The sequence below is a fragment of the Opisthocomus hoazin genome, chromosome 1 (genome assembly GCF_030867145.1).
Source record: "Opisthocomus hoazin isolate bOpiHoa1 chromosome 1, bOpiHoa1.hap1, whole genome shotgun sequence".
Classification (NCBI taxonomy): domain Eukaryota; kingdom Metazoa; phylum Chordata; class Aves; order Opisthocomiformes; family Opisthocomidae; genus Opisthocomus; species Opisthocomus hoazin.
The window spans coordinates 124,125,460-124,148,111 of record NC_134414.1 but is presented as its reverse complement, the minus strand read 5'-3'; the positions used below and the strand labels follow the sequence as shown (position 1 = coordinate 124,148,111).

The window sequence follows — 22,652 nt, the reverse complement described above, 5'->3', positions numbered from 1 at the left end:
AGGAAGATTTATATTCCATGCACTTGGTTTGTAGAACAGCTGTGAGTGAAGTCCACTGGGACACCTGTTAGAGGCCACTGTATAAATTAGTGAATGTTGCAGAACTATAGTATTACCAAAAAAAAAAAAAAAAAAAGAATATTTAATGGATTGTAATCAAGATGCAAGAAAACTACTGTAGCAAACAGAATAAAAGTCCTTACACTTATGAAAGTTTCTTGTAATAGTAAAAATAACTTACCCTAATATAGTTCTTTCAACCCACAGGTATCAAAACACTTGGCAGACACCTGGGATTGGCTCCGTACCATGAGGCATGAGCAGCTGCCTCTCCCTCCTGGTAGATTTTTCAGATGTCAGTAGGACACAGGGAAAACGTCCCTCTGGACTTTCCTCTGTCTCAGTCACATCAAAAAATCTGTCAGTTATCTTTTGAAAGCAAAAATCTATGTTACTGTTAATAATGAAACTATCAGAAAGATTACAGCTTAATTTTCAGATGCCATTTTTGCCAGTTTCAAATTATTTTGAAACTAAACATGCAGAAATTTTATGCAGAAGTCCATAAAATATTTTTCAGATAATTTTGGTGTTATAGTTAATATTTAATATTAAGTCTGTCTTCAACCTTTACAGCTATTTCTAACATCAAAAAAAATGATAAAATGTATTTAACAGGCTCCAGTGTTTAATATCATCTGTGTACTAAAAATATATAAATAGAATGGTGCCCTTTGTAAACATGAAAGCCTAAGCATGGAAATAATTAGCTGTGTTAACTGTAAAAAGCATTCCCTTTCCCTTATAGTTCATAGTCTTGCCTGCCAAAAAAAGTTACTTTTAAAAATACACCCTGCCCATTTTACTCACCTTAACGCTGACCCACAAGACCTTCTAATGAGTTTTAAACACACTCATCGCTGAAAAGAAACCTACAGGCTCTTTCTCAGTGTTTGACAGCAGCACAGCATATTTGCATGTTTTCTTCCTTTTGGTACTCTTCAAGCATTCATCACAAAGCCAGAATCAAAGAGCAGTAATCAGCCTTTTTGTTAGCAGACTCAGGGCATTGTATGTACAGAGGCTAAGCTAATATTCATATTCTTTCGGGCTGAAATGAATGAGACGCTGATTTGCCAATGTGGAAAGAGTTACACTGATTGCTAGAGCTGCTGCTATATCCTTCTTGTAGATACAGACTTTTAGACCATTTCACGATTAATGTGGTGCTTCTTCAACCTTAAAGTGGCAAAGAAAAAGACATGTAAAAGATGTTAGCATGTATAATCTTTACCTATTATACAAGATATAATTTTGTATTAGCAAAAAAAAGGTAACACTTCTTCCCTTTTAGGTCTATGGATATCTAATTCCTATGTTGAGAGACAGGTGTTATGCAAGTAGCAAAGCGGGAGCTTAAATAAATAAATAAATAAATAAATAAATAAATAAGGAACTAAAAAGCTCTAATTCTGCCTTTGAGACTTGATTCCCATTGCAGTATTAGACACTTATCACATCTTTACTCTTGTTTCTTAGACTCTAAAAATAATATTGCCTCACAAGGGATACTAATGAGGCAATATTTGCAGTTTATTTTTAAAATGTGGTGGTATTAATGAGAGATTATATTTATACCAGTACCAGCTGGCATTGCTCTTCGTACTGAAATGTTCCTTTTGAACAAGAAAGGAAACAAAATGCACTGTAACTTCTTTTCTAAAGATATGTAAAATAGAGTGTGTCAGAGAAAATATAATGTCTGGGAAATTGTGGTTGCTTTTGGTTTTTTCCTGAATAATTTATTTTAGAAAAACTTCATCAGCTCTCTATTGTTGTGTCGAGCAACTGCTATATGTCTCATAAAAGTAGAGAAGCTTTCCCTTACGCTTAAAACCAAAAAATATTTCAGAAATCCATCATTTGCAACAGGTATAGTTAAATGTAAAGACTATGATATCTGCATTTCTGGGCTGCTAAAGATTTCCTCTCCAATGAGAAGCACCAAATAAGCTATACCCCACAAGCAGCTACGTTTATGAAGCCACGTTAGACAGACTGCTTGAGATACGTGAGTTTTGACAGTTTTGTGAATAAAATTTTGTGCATGTGGGGTTGAATTTCACCCATCCTGAGTCTGCAACAGGAGCAATCTGGGGGGCCTATTCATCGTTAGGAGACACGGGTTTGGAGGAAATACTTCTCTGGCAATCTGATGGTATTTTTTTCTATGGCAGCCATTCCGGCAGCCCAGATTTTGGAACACTGAAGTAAATCCCAGGGAGATAAATAAATAGCCAGAAAGGCAGGTGGAAGGATTATCATACTGACATATAATTTACTGCTAGATATCACCTCGGTAGGTGCATGGCTATTCCTGTCTGCATGTGTGTGGCCTGTCAGGACTCATGGGTGCGTACAATTCAGAGATCCCTGTGGCAAATAGTGAAATAATGCTGCCTTTGGCGTAGCCTGTACTTCCCAGTGCTGTTGCTGATGGGTCTGAAACTTACCCCATGCAAATCAAATTCTCTGCCGTGTTGCAAGCACTTATTTTACACACATAGGTGTTTCTGCCAGGGTACAAGAGGGCTATACACTGCAGGACCAAGTCACCTCATTTTATAGAACTCCGACACCCAGCTGTGTACAGCTACATGAGTCTCATTCCATTCTCTATCATGCCATGAAGGAGAGCTAAGGTCTTAATGTAGCTTCATTACTTTTATTTATTTGCATAATGCTAGCAGCATAAGGATTAGGCATTGCTAAATGGAGCCAACGATATTATTAATTCAGAATTCAAAAAGAGAACGAGGATATATTCCAGGACAAGAAGAGTGAATATATTGAAGCTACAGCGAGTGCTAGAAAACATTGATTTGCTGTAAACAGTTTAATGTACCCCCTTGCCAGCTGCTTTAACATGCCTGCAGCATGTACATACATCTGTGTGAAAATGATAAATGTCTCCTTAAAGCAGAGTGGGTATAAATATAGTAGGTATGTTTCTCATAAGTGCCCTGTGTTATTATAAATATTGCGTACAATCATTTGTACGTTAGAGAACATTTAGCATTGGTTGGACTTTTATGTGGAAGGCTTAGGTGTGTAGTAGTGTTGGTCTTTTTCCTAGCTTTGTTTTTTATCAACCACTTACTGTCTTTCCATTCATTTATGTACAAGAAATCCTGACTACGTCATTTCTATCATCATGCCCACTGCTACCACCACTCATTGCAAAACCTAGTAACCTTTATGCCTGTTTTTTAAATTTTACACAGAATGAATCCAGCCAGCTTTTCATGGACCTTACCTACTTTTGCTACCTCCTATCATCCAGGGCTGCTAATGTCCTTTTCAGACAATGTTTTTTGTTACCAGTGTTACTAAAATGAAGCCTCCCCTCAAATCTGATCAAATGTAATTTTTCATACAAGTGATTTATCTGTGACAACAGATCTGTTTCTTTCCAAATCCTGACCAAACGTTTTCCACAGCTGCTGAATCTAAAAGTTCTACTCACTTTAGCGTATACAGTAACACCATAATTTTATTAACTTTTGTTTAGTCAGAAACAGCTTGGGCATCCAGGTTTCTGAGAGAGGCTGTGCTAAACAATGCTGTGTGTTGCTATAACTCGGTATGTGGGACATTGCCTGATTTAATCATACTCTAATGATCAGCAAGAACATGTTATCACCAAGTGAATTTGCCAGGTGCTGCAATGCGAATTTGTAGTGCTTCATTGTATCATGATATTGCCACATGCTAACACTTTGTCAGGATGCAAATATCAGAGCATCCCAGTATGCAGTGGCCATACGAGGCTGGTTGTGGCCCTGCGACCCCACTCAGTACAACTTCAACCTGCAGGCAGGTGAAAAAGATAGGGATACTGGCTAGTTTTTTCTTCTCCTTTCTTGGCTGTTTGAAGAGGGTGGCCAGAGAGCCTAGCAAAGTGCCTACTGTGTTTCATATGCCTACAAAATACCTCACATCTCTGGTCACACTCCTGCCAGCCCCGATTCCCTGAGGGAAGCCCCAGCAACACATACAGTGAGAGTGGCTGTGCCATTAATTGTTATCACTGTTTGCTAATTGTCAGCTTTACACTGTCCTTGCAGCATTTAACTCTAGTGCCCGGTAATCATATGCATTGTCTTTCTTTAGGTTATACTGTCTATTGAAGAAGGCTACAGGCTTCCAGCTCCTATGGGCTGCCCAGCTTCCCTTCACCAACTAATGCTTCACTGCTGGCAAAAGGAGAGGAACCACCGTCCAAAATTTAGTGACATTGTCAGCTTCTTAGACAAACTCATCCGCAATCCAAGCACCCTTCATAACCTAGTGGAGGATGTACTTGTGTAAGTCTCTTTTCGGTACTTTTTTTTTGTATCACACACGGTGGCTAGCATTAGATGTTTTAGGGCATTAAGCAGGAGTGGAAAAGAGCCACAAAGTTCTGAATTCACAAAGTTATGGGGGTTTGCTTTATTGTTAATACACTGTTGTATAAGGACTTCTTTTCTCAAGTCATGCAGATTATATTAGGTATTTTTCTCTTTTTTTTTCAGAGTTGTTTGTGCATTGTCTATCCATAATCTTTGTGAATCTCTTTGTTCACTTTTTTTTTTTTTTGGTGCCTCTCCTGTGTTCTTGTTTTCACTTTGTAGTTTTTTTCTCTATTCAACAGCCTGTCTCTCCATTTGACAGCACCCAAGAAATTTCTGAACTGCCTTAGGTAATTTCCTGCAGAAAATAGTTGTGTCTTAGCTTGCTAGATCCTTATTTATCTGCAGAAGAATGGCAACAGTGACCAAGTAAGAGATTATGCTATTACCATTCCACAAAAAAATATTGATGGTGTTGCAAAAGTTTTTTCCATTAACGATATTACAGAAATGAAAGCAGCCACAGGAGAAGCAAGGTTGTGGTAGAGGAATCTGTCATTTTTGTAGGCTTATTGATCCAAGCTGTCTCTGGATATCAGCTGAAATCAGTGAAGTTACAGGTGGCCTCACTCTCTTCATTACCTGAAATTCACCTTAAGATAATGGTGCTTTCACGGAGAGCTCCTTGTATTTATAAGGGGTTCTCAAGGCCTAGGTGGGTCTTGCTGAGAACCCCAGTGGGTTAAGAGGGTTTTGATATGGTTTGGAGAAGGGCTGAGCAACAGGGCAAAGCCTGAGGCTGGCATCTTGCTGTGGGACAGGCTGAACAGTGAGGTTACTAGAAAAACTGAGAGTTAGGGCTATATCCATTTCATCTACTACAGACTAGTGGGACTTGTGGGATTTAATGTCCACGCACTAGAGTTAGTGGCCTGTATGTGTATACAGATATATATATGACTTGCTACTTGTACATGGGTCACTTTATTTAGCATCAGAGCAATGCATTTTTATATATTCTTACTTTAAAACATTACTTAAGACCTAAGAATTTATGCTTGTTTTCCTGCAATTGAGCTCTTACAGAGCTCGCCTGCTTGTGAAAGTTTTCCCACTCGTTTGGGAATGCTTGATGCAGTCAATCTGAATGATTATTGTGTTACTGTTAATTTATAAGGTCAGCAGTTATTCTGTAGGAATCGCACAATCATCAAGTAATTTAGGTGGAAGGGACCTTAGTAGGTCTTTAATTGAGACTTGTACTTAACAGTGTTCTCCTGTCCTTCAGTTTCTCTATCTATCATTTTGATAGTATGAATGAAAATCTGTGTGGCTGAAACTCAGTATGTTAAGATACTAGGGTGTGTTGCTTCCTACATTCTACGTAAGTCATGTTCCATCAGTCAAATGTTGGTTGCCTTTTGCTGTCTAAATTTTCATTTTAAATAAATGATATCTTTCTCCTAAAGGCTGTCACAAAGCTTTTATAAACAGCAGCGTGCTTTTTCTGCTTTCTATTCTTACAGCTTCTCTACACAAAATGTGCAAAGTCAGTGGAAGCTGTGAGCCCTCACCAGTATGGTATACAACAAAAGCCTGAAAATACATGCCCCAGAATTGGATTTTTTTTTTCTATTTCTGTTTCACTTGTGATAATATTAGGGAAAAGAACTGAAACAGAAATGTGACTACATTAGCCCATTCATTTTTATTTGCTACTCTATATAAAAGCAAAGATATAAGATGTTTTTGGTTTTGCTTCTTTTAGGCTTAATTTTAGGCTTTGAATACTGTAATCAGTGTTCCCATTGCATAATGGTAGAGCAATAAGGAGCCATTTAGGATTTTTTTGTGATAAATGTAAAAATCATCTTGCAGTGTTTTAGTATTTTTAAATTGTATCTCATGTTAGATTTTGTTTGTCCTCTGACTACTGTATTTACAAATTATTATCATCCTGAACACATGAGATCTGTAAAGAAATGCTCTGTGGGAACAAAAACAGGAGCAGTGGGAGAGGTTTGTTCCTCGGTTTACCAAGCTGCAGTGCTTTAAAAAAATGTATTAAGTAGTGCAACTTGGCAGACTGACATGATTTGTAAGTTTTAGGCAACAGGTTAAAGCGATCCTCAGTGAGGATCTAACCTTTACAGCTCAGGCTCCTTTCTCATTCCTTCTGCCTTTTAATAAAAACAATGTCTACTAGATCAAAGCAAGTGTCATATTTTGTAGTGCTTTGGCAACCTTTGCATTTTGTTTTTACAGAATGCCAGATTCACCTGGTGAAGTTGCAGAATATCCTTTGTTTGTTTCAGTCAGTGACTGGCTGGACTCCATAAAAATGGGTCAGTATAAAAATAACTTCATGGCAGCAGGTTTCACAACTTTGGATATGGTTTCCAGAATGAGTATTGAGTAAGTATGTAATCTATTATCCCTACAGTGACTAACCAATCTGAATTTCTTTGGATGTTGCAGTGACGTAATTATCATGATGTATGGAACAGTGCTTTCATTTCCTTTCCTACCTAAGCTAATAAAAGACCAACACAGTTTTTTACCAAACAGTGCAGAAAGATGTGATTAAGAGACCCAGAACTGACAGTTTCATTCTGTGACCATACCAAACACTGCCAAAGGTCAGGCAGAGAATATCCTTAAATGTTTCTTGGGGAATCAGTTTTGATCTAGACCACCAAAATCAGTGGCAAAAATCTTTTCTTATGTTGCTGTGAAAATCATCAAGCCCATGTCAGTCCTCACATGGGAGTTGTGCCATGCCTTGCTGCCCTTCTTCAACCATCTCTGACTCCACTCTATCATTTTTCAAATGAAAACACAGCATCCAGTGTGTAAGGGTTTCGGCAAACTATGGATTAATATGGTAGCATAATGATACCATCTATTTTGTTCTCTATCCCCTTTCCATTAATCCTAATCTTTTATTTGATGCTGAGACTATCTGTATTAATAATGGTCAGTTAAGACTCGGTAATTTTACATATGAAGGTAGGACTGGTTTTCTCCCATGTGTATCACTTTACATTCACCTACACTGAATTTCATCTGCTGCTTTATGGCATAGCCACTTAGTCTTATAAGATCCTTCTGAAACTCTTCACAGCTGGCCCTTTCCCTTACTGCTCAGTCTCACCAACTGACTTTTTCACCTCTGTGCTCACCTGTTTTTTCAGACCATTTACTGTTTTTGACATTATCACAGAGTAGGTCCCTGCAGATTTCCATTGATGACTACATTTTAAAACAGGAGAAATTACTCCTAACCTTCTGTCTTTAAACCAGTTATTTAGTCACGCAAAGATCTTCTGCAATAGCTCCTTATTTTCCTTATAAAGCTTTGATGACGAATCTTCTCTAAAGCTTTTGGAAATCCAGGTACGGTGTATCAAATAGGTTGCCTTCATCCATATGTATGCTGATTCCTCGACTGGAAAACAAATAAGTTTGTAAAATAGGACTTCTGTTTGCAAAAGCTATAGTGATTCAAGCAGGTAATTTATCCAGGCATCCAATAATTCTGTACTTTACTGTAGTTTCTGTTATGCCCTGGAATGATTTCAGGCTCACAGGTCTGCAGTTCCCCGTATCTGCCCTGGAAACTTTTTATTTTGCCTGGCACCACTCTCCATGCCACAGGCACCAAGAAATTATTAAGCAAGTGGAACAGAGCTGAAACCTCCCTCTCTCACATCCCTGTTAGTAATTCCACTGCTTCATCCTTGAACTCTTTTAAAACTCTTGGCTAAATATAGTCTTGTTCTGGAGGTGTGTTGTTGCTTGGTTTTTTCAGTTTGTCCTAAAACCTATCCTGCAGTCACTTCAGCTTCAGACAGATGCTCTGACAAGTCTTCCATAAAGGTTCTGACATGGGAGTCACTTGAATTTCTTCCACAGTGAATATCAACTCAAATAATTGGTTTAGCCTTCTGCCAGTGGGCCAGTATTTCAGTGCTCTTTTATACACAAATCATCATTAGACTCTACAGATGCCCTGTCAGGCATCTTGTACCCCACTGAGCTTACAAAAAGATTTATGATGAGTTTGATTATTAGGTGTCTTTTTCTGGTTGTTCCTCAAGTTCTTTTGTAGCCTGCTTCATTGTGTTTTTACAGATAATCTGCCTAAGGTTATCATCCTTTCTACTTTCTTTCTTTAGATACCACTTCAGCTTTTTGAAAGATTCCTTCTTTATTCGAATAACCTCCATTACCCTAGGCCTGCTGGCTTCTTTCTCAGTTTTATCAGGCCTTCCTTGACAAGTGCTATGCATTGTTCCTGCATTTCTAATACCACTTCCCCTGTAAAGGTTTATTCTTTTAGCTGACTCTTTTTAGCTTCTAAGATGCTCAATATTTTTGCATAGTCCCTGTTGACCTTAAGCGTTGTGTATCATTCCCCATGTGGGTGTTAAGCCCAAGTACATAATAGCTGCTGCTATCCAGTGGCTCTTCATCTGGAGGCTGCAGAGCCGGGTATCTTGAACTGCAAATCTGAAATTCATAAAGGTCGTGCCTCATCCCATGGGCTCCTTTACTACCTATATCACCAAACAATTTTTGAGGGTATCTAAACAGGCGATGTCTATGCTGTGTCCCAGCGTGGCAGGTGCACAATTGACGGGGCATATCTGAAGTTTCCTGCCCTCGTCACCTCTGTGATCTTTCTCAGCATTGTGTAGCTGGTGATGTTTAGAGAACAATGAAGCTAGAGAATTTTGCTGGATGCTGAGGGCTGTTGACTTTATTCCTGCCAAAGAATCAAGCTCTGTGGGTGAGCTACTCACTCTGGGGTGCAGGTCTGAATGGGATTGAGGGAAATATGAGTCGAGCTGGAAGATTCTCTGCTATTCTGATCTTTAGACCACCTCTCATCACCATTCCCCGAATCATGAGATGCACAGCCCCTCTTATTTCCACGTCAGGACTGCAAGAGTGAGTGTATCAGCCCTGTTCATTTGCAAGTATGAGTGGGAAACATTTACTGCTAGCACATTGCTAAAAATGAGCTATTAGAAACCACCACTCAGGTTCTTCCCCAAGATTTGCAAAAATTATTTGACCAGTAGTGTCACAAAAGATACCAGTGCTCCAACTACAAAATATTTTTTTTTTCTTAAATGGCTGTCTTTAAAAATTTGTAATTGACAGGTGCAGAAAACTTGAATGTTTGCAGCTTTCTTATATCCCCCAGTCAGGAAGGTAAACTGTCCTGAAGAAGAGGTATTCATCATATATTTATACTCTTTTGTATGCAAGAGGCTTTACTATACTTGCATCCAAGATGAAACTTTTTATCTTGCAGTGACATTAGAAGAATTGGAGTTGTACTCATTGGACACCAGAGACGAATAGTCAGCAGTTTACAGACTTTGCGGTTACACATGATGCACATACAGGAGAAAGGATTTCATGTATAAAAGTACTAGAATCAACTGTGTTTTGTGCCTCAGCATTTCTAAAACGGAAAAATATTCTCATTCTTCCCTTCTGTTCTTCCCAACTTCAAGAACTGCAGTTTCCTGTTCAGACTATGAAAGTACTTCTATGTTAATGCTTCCAAACTGGAATTTTTAATCACACTGCATAGCTCCTCTGCCCATAAAATCCTGGCCTACTGCAAGACTCTCGCTACACATTGATGAATAACTCAGCATGGATGTGTAACTTTGTATAACAGTATTTGGGAAACTTTCACGAACTTACTTGAAAGTAGTAATCTATTTGGCCTGATGTGGCTTCTTTATCGATGTATTTAGAGTTTGCTGGTAGATCAAAAAGTATTTGACTTCTTTCATGTTCTGTGACCATGTAACTTCCTATACCAAATGTGAAATCAAAACGAAGTTTGACATAAATATTTATTTTATCTCTTAATTAAATCCAAATGTATGGGTCCTATCATTATATTACTTTATAATAGTTTGAATGCTGGTAAGCCGGTGCCTCAAAACATTAGTATCGTTTGCAGAAATGACTGATGATTTTATGTAGCAAGTTTTCATTGTGTGAATAATTGGGAGGATAGTGAAAGAAATCTCTTTGAAATCTTAAAGTCCTTAATTTTGAATTACTTTAGCACTTGACACTTTTTATGCTTAAAATTTTAGATTAGGTTGGAAAATTTGTTCATCCTGCAGATTCTTCACCACCCTAGTCCTTTTTTTTTCCCCTTGTAATACTCAGCATTTGCTTCTACTACATGGCAAATATTCACTGGAAAACTGATTGTAACGTTTCCATAACCACGTGTAAAACATGGTTGTTGGCTACATCGTGGCCACATAGACTTCAGAAAGCTTTCTGTTGCAAAAATGCATGCTTCTGCTGCTTGAACTAAGCATAATTTCCACCAGTGGTAGCAGACCTTAGAGGGCCAGCCATTAGTGGGGTGATGTGCTTATTCCCATGGCAGCAGGCTGGCCATTGCATCCTCCCGTTGAGGGCAGTGGTACAACCACCAACTAATGCTGGAAGTTACACGCTGCGGTATTCAATTATCTTGTACGTAGGCAGGAAAGGAGATGTAGGACAGCAGTGTAATAATATGTTGCCTTGAGTCTACTTCTAACTACTTTTAGAAGCAAAAAGCAGACTCTGCTGAAATGGAGCTCTGGTTACTAGGGGCTAGATCTTCATTTAGTACAGATATCTAAATGACATCGAAGACAATTACCTTTAGAACTTTTCAATAGCCATATTTACATGCAAGAAAATGGCTGCAAAGGCCTAACATAAATCTTTGTACCTCTCTAAGACTTACAGCTTTCATGTTCTATTCAGACAACTTACACAGATGTGCTGGGCTACATTTCCAAACTTTTGCATGAGATATGCGCTACTGGGAAGAGCGGAAGGAGCGCATGTCTGCATGCTGTTGAAGTCACATGCAAATCTACATGCATGTCACATGTAAACTGGGTGCAGATGCTTTTGTTGATTTATACATAGTTTGGAGAACGTTTTTGAGTTATATGGCATTCCAATATACTCAAGCATTACAACCCTTCCATTAAAACATGCATTTGGGTAATTAGAATAATGTATGTGTATATCAAAATTAAATAACTACTTTAATCATAATTATATTTACTGCTTAATTTACAGCTTGTAAATCAAAACGTATTTCTTAACTCTTGGGAAAGGCTGCCATTGTATACCAGTGGCAAAGAAGGAAAATCAGAAAGCAACTCGGAAAGGATTATGCTTCCAACCAGTTCACAGAGTAAGACACACTAGGCCTGATTCACTGTTGTCACTTTATTTTGGAATAACTGCATTAAATTAAGTGGGATAACACTAGTGCACTAAGTAAATTTTCTTTTCTTTCATTAAAACAGAACAGGCTTAACTGAGGAACAAGTTTTCTAAAGATCAGGATTCACTGGTGTTCTACAATGTCAATTTGATGAGCTTGTTTAAAGAAGGGCAGTACCAGTCCTATTCTAGCTACAAAGGTAATTTTATCAGCATGAGTAGTCTTGCTGAACTCAGTAGGACTGTACAAGCATGTTCTTTTTGCAGGATCACAGGCCTTTAGTGGGGGGAAAAAAGCATTTGTTCTTTTCTGTGACTGTCACTTGAAAAATTCTGCCCCAGTTCCACATCTGAACAATTTTTTAGTAAAGCTTTCCTTATGGAAAGAAAATCATACTTACCTGAAGCCTTTTAAAAAATGCTATAATCACAGAGTAATTTAAAAGTTGATTTTCCTTTGTTATTTTGTTATCTGTTTTGCCTGTCATTGCTTCCATGGCCAACAACGTGACATCTGTGGAAGGAGCCTCTTTCACAATTAAATACATTACCGAGGAGGTATGAGTCTGTTATTTGTTAATGGGGTTTCAAAACTATTCATAACTAATGCAAACCATGTATGTGCACTTTTAAATTCTCCTTTGCACGTTTCTTTCATTCCTGGTAGTGTGGATGCAGAGCGGCATGTTACGTGCACACAACCTGGATATATTTCACGGAAATTAATTTCCAAATTTATCACACTACTGAAAATATATTTTCAATAGGAAAAAATATAACAATATTAAAACATTTATTAATCAGATATATTTTTAATATAAACAAGAGTTTGGGTAAATAGACAGGAAAGAACAAGGGATTCTTTGGGTGAGGGAATTTATTAAAAACATTGTAAATCCAGGATTTTGTGGGTTTATACAGCTTGGTTTCTTGTTGTTGTGGTGCAGTATGACACTTTCATAATAGTTATATCTTGATCAAATTTACATTTTCACCATTTTGGAAACATTTTATTTGCTCTTGCTCCGATCTCAAGCCTACTCTTGTTTGGTTGTTTTTTTTTGGGGGGGGTCCTAATTTTTTCATTTAAAAACAACAAAAACAACGCCAACAGGTGTTGTTTTTCAAATGTGAGCTTAATTCTGTGCAGGCCACAAACATCTGTGTGAAATCAGAGTAACTTTCTTTGTTACAGAGGATACTTTCTTCAAGTGAAAATTGGCTCTAGTTCTCCTGCATATTGCAGTGTGTGGTTAGAGTTCAGATTTAACAAATTTAAGCAAATCTAGTAGGCTGGTTTTGAGAATTTGGCCCACATTGCAGAGTGCTTCATGACTAAAAGTACTCATTGAAAGTTCACAAAATAGTGTGCATGATATGCAAGCCAAAAAAAACAAAAAAGCATTAAAATGTGGACATAAGGAAATAGTTACTTACAAGTAATATCAACGTGTAAATTTTTCTCACAGATCTGATTGTCATTAATCTAGAATAAAATCCATCCATCCTAACTGTTACCACTACTCGTGTATCACTTAAGCCTCCAAAACATAGCGTGAGGGCCTTGACTGCTGAGCAGGACCAGGTTAGTGTCTCTTGGCCAAGTGCACTGCCCCAGCTATCCATCATGTGCCAACTGCAGTGCTTCCAAAGTTGACTGACAAGCAACTTGGATGTCCATGCAGCCAAGTGAGGTGGTCATCTAACATGGAAACCGTATCAGTCATCCTTGCTGAAGCTATCCCCACTTGTCAGTCAGAGCCCTAAGACCTATTGGGAGGAATTCTTCTCATCTAATTTTGGAGGTCTGCATTTGAGCTAGTCATCCAAGGTTCCCTTCTAATCAGCGAAGTGGGCCCTTGTAGGATGTGAGCCATCTGACAAATGTAATTATTTACTTCTGGATTAGATGAACTGTGCCAAAGAAGCACCTGTTTCTCTGCATTCAAAGAGATCAAAATGACCAACTCATACCCAGGCATCTGTGTTTGGTCAGGTGAATCTCATGCATTGATCGTATCCAGTACTTATGCTGAACCTGTGAAAAAAAAGAGGATCTTGTCCGTAATGCCAGTGTTAAAATTGAACAAGTAACAGCAGAAGGTTTAGTAGATTTTGCTCATGAGGTGTTTGCGCATTTGAATTACTGAGAGGCAACGGGACTCCATAACGTGAAAGGAAGAGACCTGAACTAGTACCCTTTTTGTTCCCCATGAATCCAGTGTCTGTCCAATAAAAGATTAGACACATGCTATGCTTTAAGACGTGAGCCAAGACTTTTCAGCATAAGGCAATCCTTTAATTGCAAATAGTGCTCTCAACAATAAATTGAAATAAATTAGTTACTCTGGACAAAACATTCTGTGTCCAAAATTGTATTAGATATTAGCTGGATTATTCTGACATGGAATTCATACACTATAGTACTTTGATTTTTCTGTAATTTAAGACTGACTATCCATTTTTTATATGATGAGCCTAATACTGGGCTCCATTAATTTCTTTTTCAATGCAGATTCATACAGGATCCAAAGGTGGGTCATAAGTAACATACAGATGCCCTTTGTTCAGATGCAGTAGAGATTTACTGTGTGGACTAGCTGGGACTCTGGAGGTGTCTAGTAAGTCTGTATTAACTACAGCAATTTCCATGTTAGAATGACCCCATGGGACCATATCAGCCACCAAGGTAAAGCAGCACAGAACACACTTTAAATTGTATTGAAGATCAGTTGCTGAATTTCAGCTGGACCCACTGCAAACTGAAGCATGTATATAGCTGTTTTAACTCAGCTGATGGAATGGTTTTACAGGACATATTCTGGCAGCTAAGAATTTCTCTTATGAATGCAGGGTAGCTGTAACTACCCCATCACAGGCTCAGTTTATCTTGGAATGTGTCCCACAGAGAGTGGAAAGGAGGATTTACTTCTAATCCAGTCCAACAGATCTTTTAGAGTAACAAAAATTAGAGTCATAATAAAAAGTCTGTCTTCCATTGCATCTTCTAGGAAAAGTATTAAAAATAGAGATACTTCACTTACAGAATTTGCACAGGGTTGAAGAGCACTGTATTCTGTTAAAGAGCTTTCTTCCAGAATACCCTTGTTCACCAACTGTAATAGATCTTTCCTGAATAGATGGCAAAGATAGTATCTTTTTTTCTTTTTATAATGGTACTATTATTATTTTTCAAGAGTGAGGGGAAGATGGGCTGGGCTAATACTTGTAGGACACTGATCATGAAATCTCCTAGAGAAACAAATTAATCGGCACTGAAAAAGAAAAAAAAACCCTAAAGTCTACAATAAGGTGAAAAATGAAGAACTGTCCATATTGTGCTAAGGAGCTCTAACAAAAAAAAAACAAAAGAGTTGCACAAGACAATTCCATGCACTTACAGCTCACAAATATCTTCTATCATCATATACTGTATTTAGTAGTGCACACTGCTCATCCATGAGTGCTATGGTTGTATAGAGTTCCTCAGATTATAGACCAGGATATGCTGAGCACGCTATTAGAAACAAAATATATACATAAAGAATTGTAAATATAATGTATATCATAATGTCTGAGATTTGTCAAACCTACAAAATTAATTACCTAACTCCCAATAATGCTAATGGGGTTGATCTGCTCCACTGGCTTTTAAAATTTTTAATGGCATGCACTGTATGTGTACAGTACTTCCCAAACTGCCTTGGCGCGTTCTCTGGAAATGGACAGCCTCTCTTTTCCTCCACAGGCAGAAAAAATATTTTCAACCTGTCTAACAGAAAGCTGCCTGGTCACCTGATGCTGACCCTTCTACCGCCACCACTCCAAACCCCTTTCTACTGATTCTTTTCCGCACAACTAATTACTGTAGAAATCACCAGTGATCATAAAGGGGAAGTGAGATGCCCATAAGCCAGCATCTCTAGTAAGATGTACTCCATGCTATAAACAGTTTGAGTCCCTTTGCTTAAGTCACCAAAGATGTCTAAACAGTATATAAATTATTTTCTTTTAAATAGCCATTTATAGGCATTTATGAGGTTAAAATGAGGGAAATTTTCAAGCGAATATGAGTAAGGATATGCCAGCGTATAGTATAAGAATGTGCTGAACTTTAGAAAGGAAAACCACCAAAAATGGTTGATGAAAAAGCCATGAGGTTAAAAAATGGATTAGAGCTAAAATATATTTCCTTATTTTATATATGCAATATTAAAACACCAGTTCAGTGAAATCTATTGGTGTGTACATTTTTTTAAATATTCTACATGAGTATCTCTTAACGTTTCTTTCCTGCAAGAGATTTCCCAAGTACACCTCTCTTCCAGAAAGGTTTAGCGTATTATCTGATTTTTCATACCTGTGTAATTCAACTGGAATAAAAAATTCCAAGTCATGACACTGAAGATATGGAAAAAAAATATATTTAAAAGATCAGTCTCAAAATCATTTGAAGTTTTCACACCTGTTCTACATTGTTCCTGTCCAAAATTTTGACCCATGCCTAAGCATCTGAGCACTGTGACTAGTAGGTAACTACACGTGTGTCTCAGTAATAATGTACGTACTGCACCATGCTCAGAAACTCCTGAATCTGTAAACAGTTATGTGATTCTGCTGCTTAATTTGTCTAAGGAGGCTGATTAGAAATAGGACTATTTACATGAGTAGAGCTAGGCATAAAGAACTTGCAAATCCAAGTCCCTACAAAATCTTTGTAAGGCAGCACAGGATAACATATTTTGTCATTTTTTTTAACTTCAGTACCACATATGGTTTCCTTGAGGAGTCCAGTATATTCATTAGTATTACTACAGAACCTCCTGCACATACTGTTCATGATACGTGAGGAGGTATTGCTGACTTTTTTCTTCATTTTGGAAATACTACATGTTTTGAGGAATATTCATCTCTAATGTGCACATGATCAAGCTGATTACAAATTTCTGAATAAATCATAATGTTATGTTACTACTTCTCATTATTGACAATTCAGTGGAGAACTGCTAAGCAGCAGCGTGTATATTGAGCGGTTGATAAGCCAAAACCCTGGGACTGAAAATTCACAAATTGAAGAGAAATCTAGCTCTCTGTATTATGAACTGTGTGATGCCTGGAGCCTTGGTTGTATGAAGAGCAACCTTGAATCTAGGATCTGGAAAATCGAATTTGGGGGAAACCTGCACTGGAATCCACATATTAATTTCTGTTTGTGAATGGGGAAAAAGTGCCCACTGAAACACTCAAGAGAATATTTTCATAGTATCATCACACCGTAATGCTCTGAAGCTCCTCTACAGCAGTGATAGGCACAAATCTAGTTGCTGGTTTTCCAGGGTCCAGCCTATGACAAAAACCTGGTAAAACTGTCATAATTTAGGTTAGAACCCCCAGTAGACACTACTTGTTCTTCTTGATGCATATCGGCATTTTTGAGAGGAACCTGAATAAACTGAGAGTACAGGTATCTGATTAACAGTGGCTTACAAAGTGAATTTTCACTTTTCTCTCATTCAGCCTGAGCTCTACTGGAGAATGATTAAGAGGAAAAAAGAAAAGCAAAATAGGATATTTATTTTTTAGAAGCTGAGTGCTCCGAGTTGTGTAACTTGCCATTGCAGTCCCTTTACGTACAATAGGATTAGCTGAGAAAGACAAAGTGCAGTGTTTCAGATCTCTAGATTATTTTAGTTACTTAATGCCAGCTGGAAGCTCCATTTTTGTCTTGGGAAGGTTCTGCTCTAAAACACCCAATATTTCCATATCCTGCTGAAAGAATTTTATAAACTTCTTGACGGAGTAATTCCTGGGACAATGATGTAACTGTGAGGAATTAAATGTTTCGGTGTCAGTAGGCACAGTCTTGCTGTGACCAAAATTCATGAGAGCTTGTTACTGACTTCACTGGCAGTGAGATGAAGAAAACAAAAAAAGTCATAATTAGAGTCATAGTCATAAAAAAAAAGTCATAATAAAAAGTCTGTCTTCCCTTGCATCTTCTAGGAAAAGTATTAAAAATAGAGATACTTCCCTTACAGAATTTGCACAGGGTTGAAGAGCACCATATTCTGTTAAAGAGTTTTCTTCCTGCATCCCACCACTGTCATGTTTGGTTTGTTGTTAGAGGACCAACATTTATTAAGACACATGCTGTCTTGTCATTCAAATGTATTGCTAAAATTTTTTGCTAGTTGTAATTTCTCTGTTCAGAATTTCAGGTTGAGATGTAGGTTGGTCATTCAGGGCATGATCCCAATCACTTAAATCCGTAAGAACATGTCATAGACTGAAACAGGTTTCGGATCAAGAGTTTCTGTAGATTTGCCTCCATACGGATCGCCTCATTTCATAGGGGGAAAGGGATTGCACTGAGCATAAAAGACAACGCTACTACCTCAGAGATGTGATGAAATAGATTATGGTTACCTTCAACATGGTAGAGCTGAACTGCAAGGTACAAAAGGTGGTTGCTGCACTGTTGTTTTTATCTGGAATGGGTTACCATCTCTGAGTTTGGAATAAGTATTTGAATGACCTACACATCTAATAGAGCATCTAAAAGAAATGTTTTGGGTTGGTTGGGGTTTTTTTCCCCCTAGAAAATTCCACAAACTCCTGGATTTTAATTCAGGATAAAACCACTATCCTCACCAAACAAAAAGAACCTACAAAAAACTAGGATTTGTTTATCTATCTTTTTTCCTAAACATGTACCATTGTGCAATACAGTCTCCACTTCATAATAGCCGTCCTAGCTGATCATTTGCCTCTTTGAACAAGCTGTTCCATACTTCTAGTGCACTGCAGTGTAATTTTTGAGATTTGCCAGTTAATGAAAGGCACAGTAGCAAATAAAATAACTAATGCCCTCCTAGTGATTCTGTTTACTGGACTCTTTCATTAATTCCCTATCTCAAGAAACCCATCCTACTCTAAAATTCCTAACACATAAACACATAAGCATTTTAAAGCTTATGGCCGTGATTCCCTATCTGCCTCTCCCCAAGAAACAGCTAGCTTTGAATTGGCAGTGTAGCATTTTTAATTTCAGCGTTTCTTTTGCAGCAATTTCTTCTTCCAACTTTTCTACATAAGGTAGAGAGGGCTATTTCAGACTAAAAGTGGGAAAAGTTGTTTCTTGGTTAACTCTGGTGAAGGAACTGGATTCAGTCAGTACTTCAGTGTATGTTGTTCTTACCTACAGCCTTGCGTCTGCGTCTGTTGAGGCCAATGTCAAAATTGTCTCATGGTATCAGTCACCTCACGCATGGTGATGCCATGACTGAAAACACGGAGACTAACAAAAAGGGCTTGTTCTTGTCTGGTGTGGTACCAACTCCTATTGACTTTGGTAACAACAACAGGTACTTTGCACTTCTCAGGATTGCACCTGCAGTTTAACAAGGAAAAGAAAATCTTTTCCAGATCATGTGAAACCCTATTTACTGAAAGGCAATAGTTTGTTTTCTAGCAAAGCAATCTTCCTTGTTTCAATTTTGTCATCAGTTTTTTTAAAAAAAAACCAAACCACTTTCACTTACAGAAAAGATGCAAGAAAAATATTTGACTGCCTTCCAAAAATAAGCTTTGATTTTCTCTTGGAAGATAACGTGGTTGGTATGTTTTCTCAGGATAGCCTCTATTTCTGTGTTTGTTTTTAAATGTATCTGAATTAAAAGGGGTTTTAATCTCTGTCTCTTCTGTGAAATTAGATTGTACACAACTAAATATGACTGCTCTTCATCGTTTGCTGTTCTAGCATAGCCATAAAATATATCAATGTATGTGTATATATAAATAGTTATTTGATGACAGACACTTTAGATTATATATTTAAGCAGCCATGTCAAAACTTTAAAGGTAGATGGCTTCAAAAGTAACAGTATAATCATAATACTCGCAAACTATTTTACAAACAAACCGTGGCCTCAGCACAGATCACATATCCTTACCAGTAGTCTGAAACCCCTCTTTTCTTTGAAGACCCCCAATAACATTTGTTTCGCCGATGCTTCTTTTCCTCTTACCAAGTTGTATTTGAATAATGACAACTCCCTGTGACTCAGTCTTCACCACTCATCTCACAGAAAAGCAGCCTTGGTACTGTACCTCGAAGTTGTACCTTCATCGGTCTGAACTCGTGGCATTGCACACAGCAAGCGCAAGCTGCTCATTGGGAGAGACCGGACATTTTACAGCTGGTGTCGTTCGTTTCCCCCTGGGACTGCCTCACTGCTCAGAATGACTTTTTCTTCACGTAATGTATCTCCCATACATGTTCCCACTGCATTTTTCTTTCTGCCTTTTTGCCAGTTTATAACAGTATTGTAGGAATAGCCATGAAGTAAAAAGCGTAATATACTCATTTGCAGTCCCAAGGGGAATTTACATTAGAAGTGAAGTTGTTATTATTTACTGAAAAGTGGTGTTATCTTCTTTTTTTTATTATTATTCTATTCCTATGATAATATGATGCTCCATGTAAATTTTCATGTGCTGGCATGCCTACAAGTTAATAGTGTAATAGAATGCTCAGCTCTCAACATTAGGGTGTTTTTAAGGTGAATTGCATTACATATGCCATCTCTTTGCAGAAGGAATATGGGGTTTGGCAAAGCTACCTGCTGAGCAACATAATAAGATTTTTGTACAAGGTACAAGTTACTGATTATTATTGTATTTTATTTTTCTATGATTTCCTAAGAGGCATTATCAGGTCTTACAGATGGGGTAAGCCTGTTTATTAAGATATTTATTAGCAAATAAAAGTTACAGTACTGGTGGTTATTTTTGAGTTAATGGTGTTTGTTTTGCCTTAAGTTACTAATATAATGATACACAATGAAGCCTGTCATACATGATCATGCAAAAAAAACCCAGCTGCTTAACACAGGGTGGTGTACTAATAAAGATGGACCGGCGATATATTCGAACACTTGAGATGCTTCAGGGTGTTTTTGTGGTTTTTTTCAGCTAACGAATGTTTAATCATAGTGGCCTCTTCTGTGCTTACCACTGAGCATTTATGCTCTGATAAACACCTTGTCAAGATGCACATACAGTTAACAACATCAGGAGAAAACTGTACACATTAAAAGTTCCAAACAACAACACTCTCTCCTTCTGGAGAAACATTGGGAATCTGAATTTTAAACACATTTTAATGTACTATTAAGATTCTGCAGTACTGTTCACCCTCCTTAGGGTGGTTCACTGAGCCATGCAGCTCCTTTCATGCAAGTCCTTCTCTAGCATTTTTTCAAAACTCCCACTGACAAATGCAGTTTTATAACGGATCATATTACATAAATGATGCCAGGGCAAGACAGTGATTCACAAAGAACCACAGATTCACAGAATGGTAGGGGTTGGAAGGGACCTCTGTGGGTCATGTAGTCCAACCCTCCTGCCGAAGCAGGGTTACCTACAGTAGTCTGTAGAGGACCTTGTCCAGGCTGGTCTTGAATATCTCCAGAGAAGGAGACTCCACAACCTCCCTGGGCAGCCTGGTCCAGTGCTCCGTCACCCTCAGAGGGAAGAAGTTCTTCCTCATGTTCAGACGGAACTTCCTGTGCTTCAGTTTGTGCCCGTTGCCCCTTGTCCTGTCACTGGGCACCACTGAAAACAGCTTGGCCCCATCCTCCTGACACCCACCCTTGAGATATTTATAAACATTTATTAGGTCCCCTCGCAGCCTTCTCTTCTTCAGGCTGAACAAGCCCAGCTCCCTCAGCCTTTCCTCATAGGAGAGATGCTCCAGTCCCCTCACCATCCTCGTCGCCCTCCGCTGGACTCTCTCCAGTAGCTCTTCATCTTTCTTGAAGTGGGGAGCCCAGAACTGGACACGGTACTCCAGATGAGGCCTCACCAGGGCAGTGTAGAGGGAAGGGAATGCCATATACAATAATCAGAGCCTACCTCAAAAGGTTTAAAATTATAATTAGCCTTTCATTTTGTAACATCATACGCGTGCAATACAAAACTGAACAGAAGCTTGTGTAGATTAATAGGAAATGAATGTCAGATGTCCACAGGCCATTACATCCTGCATATTTTCCATGGGAAGACCTTTCTCATTAAGGACTGTCAGGTTTAACACGGTGTTTATAATGAAGAATGAATATTGCATTTTAGATCTGATTACAGAAATGCCTTTGCAATTCTTTGTAGAGTTAGAACTAGTTCTTAGGTACAGACCGATTTCAGTATAAAAAGTAGATTACACCCTCTCCTAACACAGATTTACCCCACAATCTTGATTAGCTTTTAGGAAGTGCTTCAGCCCAGAATTTCACTGAGAGATTGATGCTACTTGCTTTTCCTTTAACAACTCATGATGTCACTGTAAGGGAATCTCACCTTTTAGTCAAGAACCTTTATGGCTATAGGGAAATCATGAAATCATCGTTGCAATTTACCTCAAATCTTTAATAATAATGAAAGCAACGATGAGAATTAGAAAGCCAAACAATAGACAAAATGCTTGCAGTATTTTTAATCTTTAAAGCTTAATGCAAAGCAACATTGTAACTGGGAGCTTCTGACTCGAGATTTTTAGCAGCAAGAACTGTCCACATTGCTGTCAAACAGCTATTGCCACTGCTCCCACTCCTCTCCCCAGGGCAGGAGCTGAGACAGTAGACCGAAAGCTGTGTTCAGGGTAGGTGAAACAAGATGAGAGTTTGTCAAAACGAGAGGTAGCGCTCCGTGCAGGAAAATTGCTTCTTCAAGCTGAGGAGCAGTACAGACCATCTCTTGGGAGGAAGAGGCAGAACCGTATGCTCCACCGCCTCACCCTTTGCTTATCTTTGTTCGAAAGTGAGGGACAAACCCAACAGTACGCTTAAGATCTGGAATGACTGGAATATCAGATTGCAGCGAGGGTGGCGTGAGGGACCAAGCTGCAGCAGCACATTGACTTGCACGGCCGGTCCGGGGGCAGGGGGGGACTGAGCTCTCCCCTGCCTCAACACCTATGTGGCC

General features: G+C 38.4%; 1 protein-coding gene across 4 annotated transcripts in view; it reads left to right on the top strand.

The window, feature by feature from the left end:
• Positions 1–20,586, top strand: part of EPHA6 (EPH receptor A6) — a 543,420-nt gene extending 522,834 nt beyond the window's left edge. For all 4 annotated transcript variants that reach the window (XM_075434878.1, XM_075434861.1, XM_075434886.1 and 1 more), the window contains 3 exons: positions 4,174–4,367; positions 6,660–6,809; positions 9,718–20,586. In XM_075434878.1, the coding sequence (XP_075290993.1) occupies positions 4,174–4,367; positions 6,660–6,809; positions 9,718–9,832 (459 nt within the window). In that variant the 3' untranslated portion in view covers positions 9,833–20,586. The remainder of the gene's footprint in view (positions 1–4,173; positions 4,368–6,659; positions 6,810–9,717) is intronic.
• Positions 20,587–22,652: the final 2,066 nt, after the last annotated feature.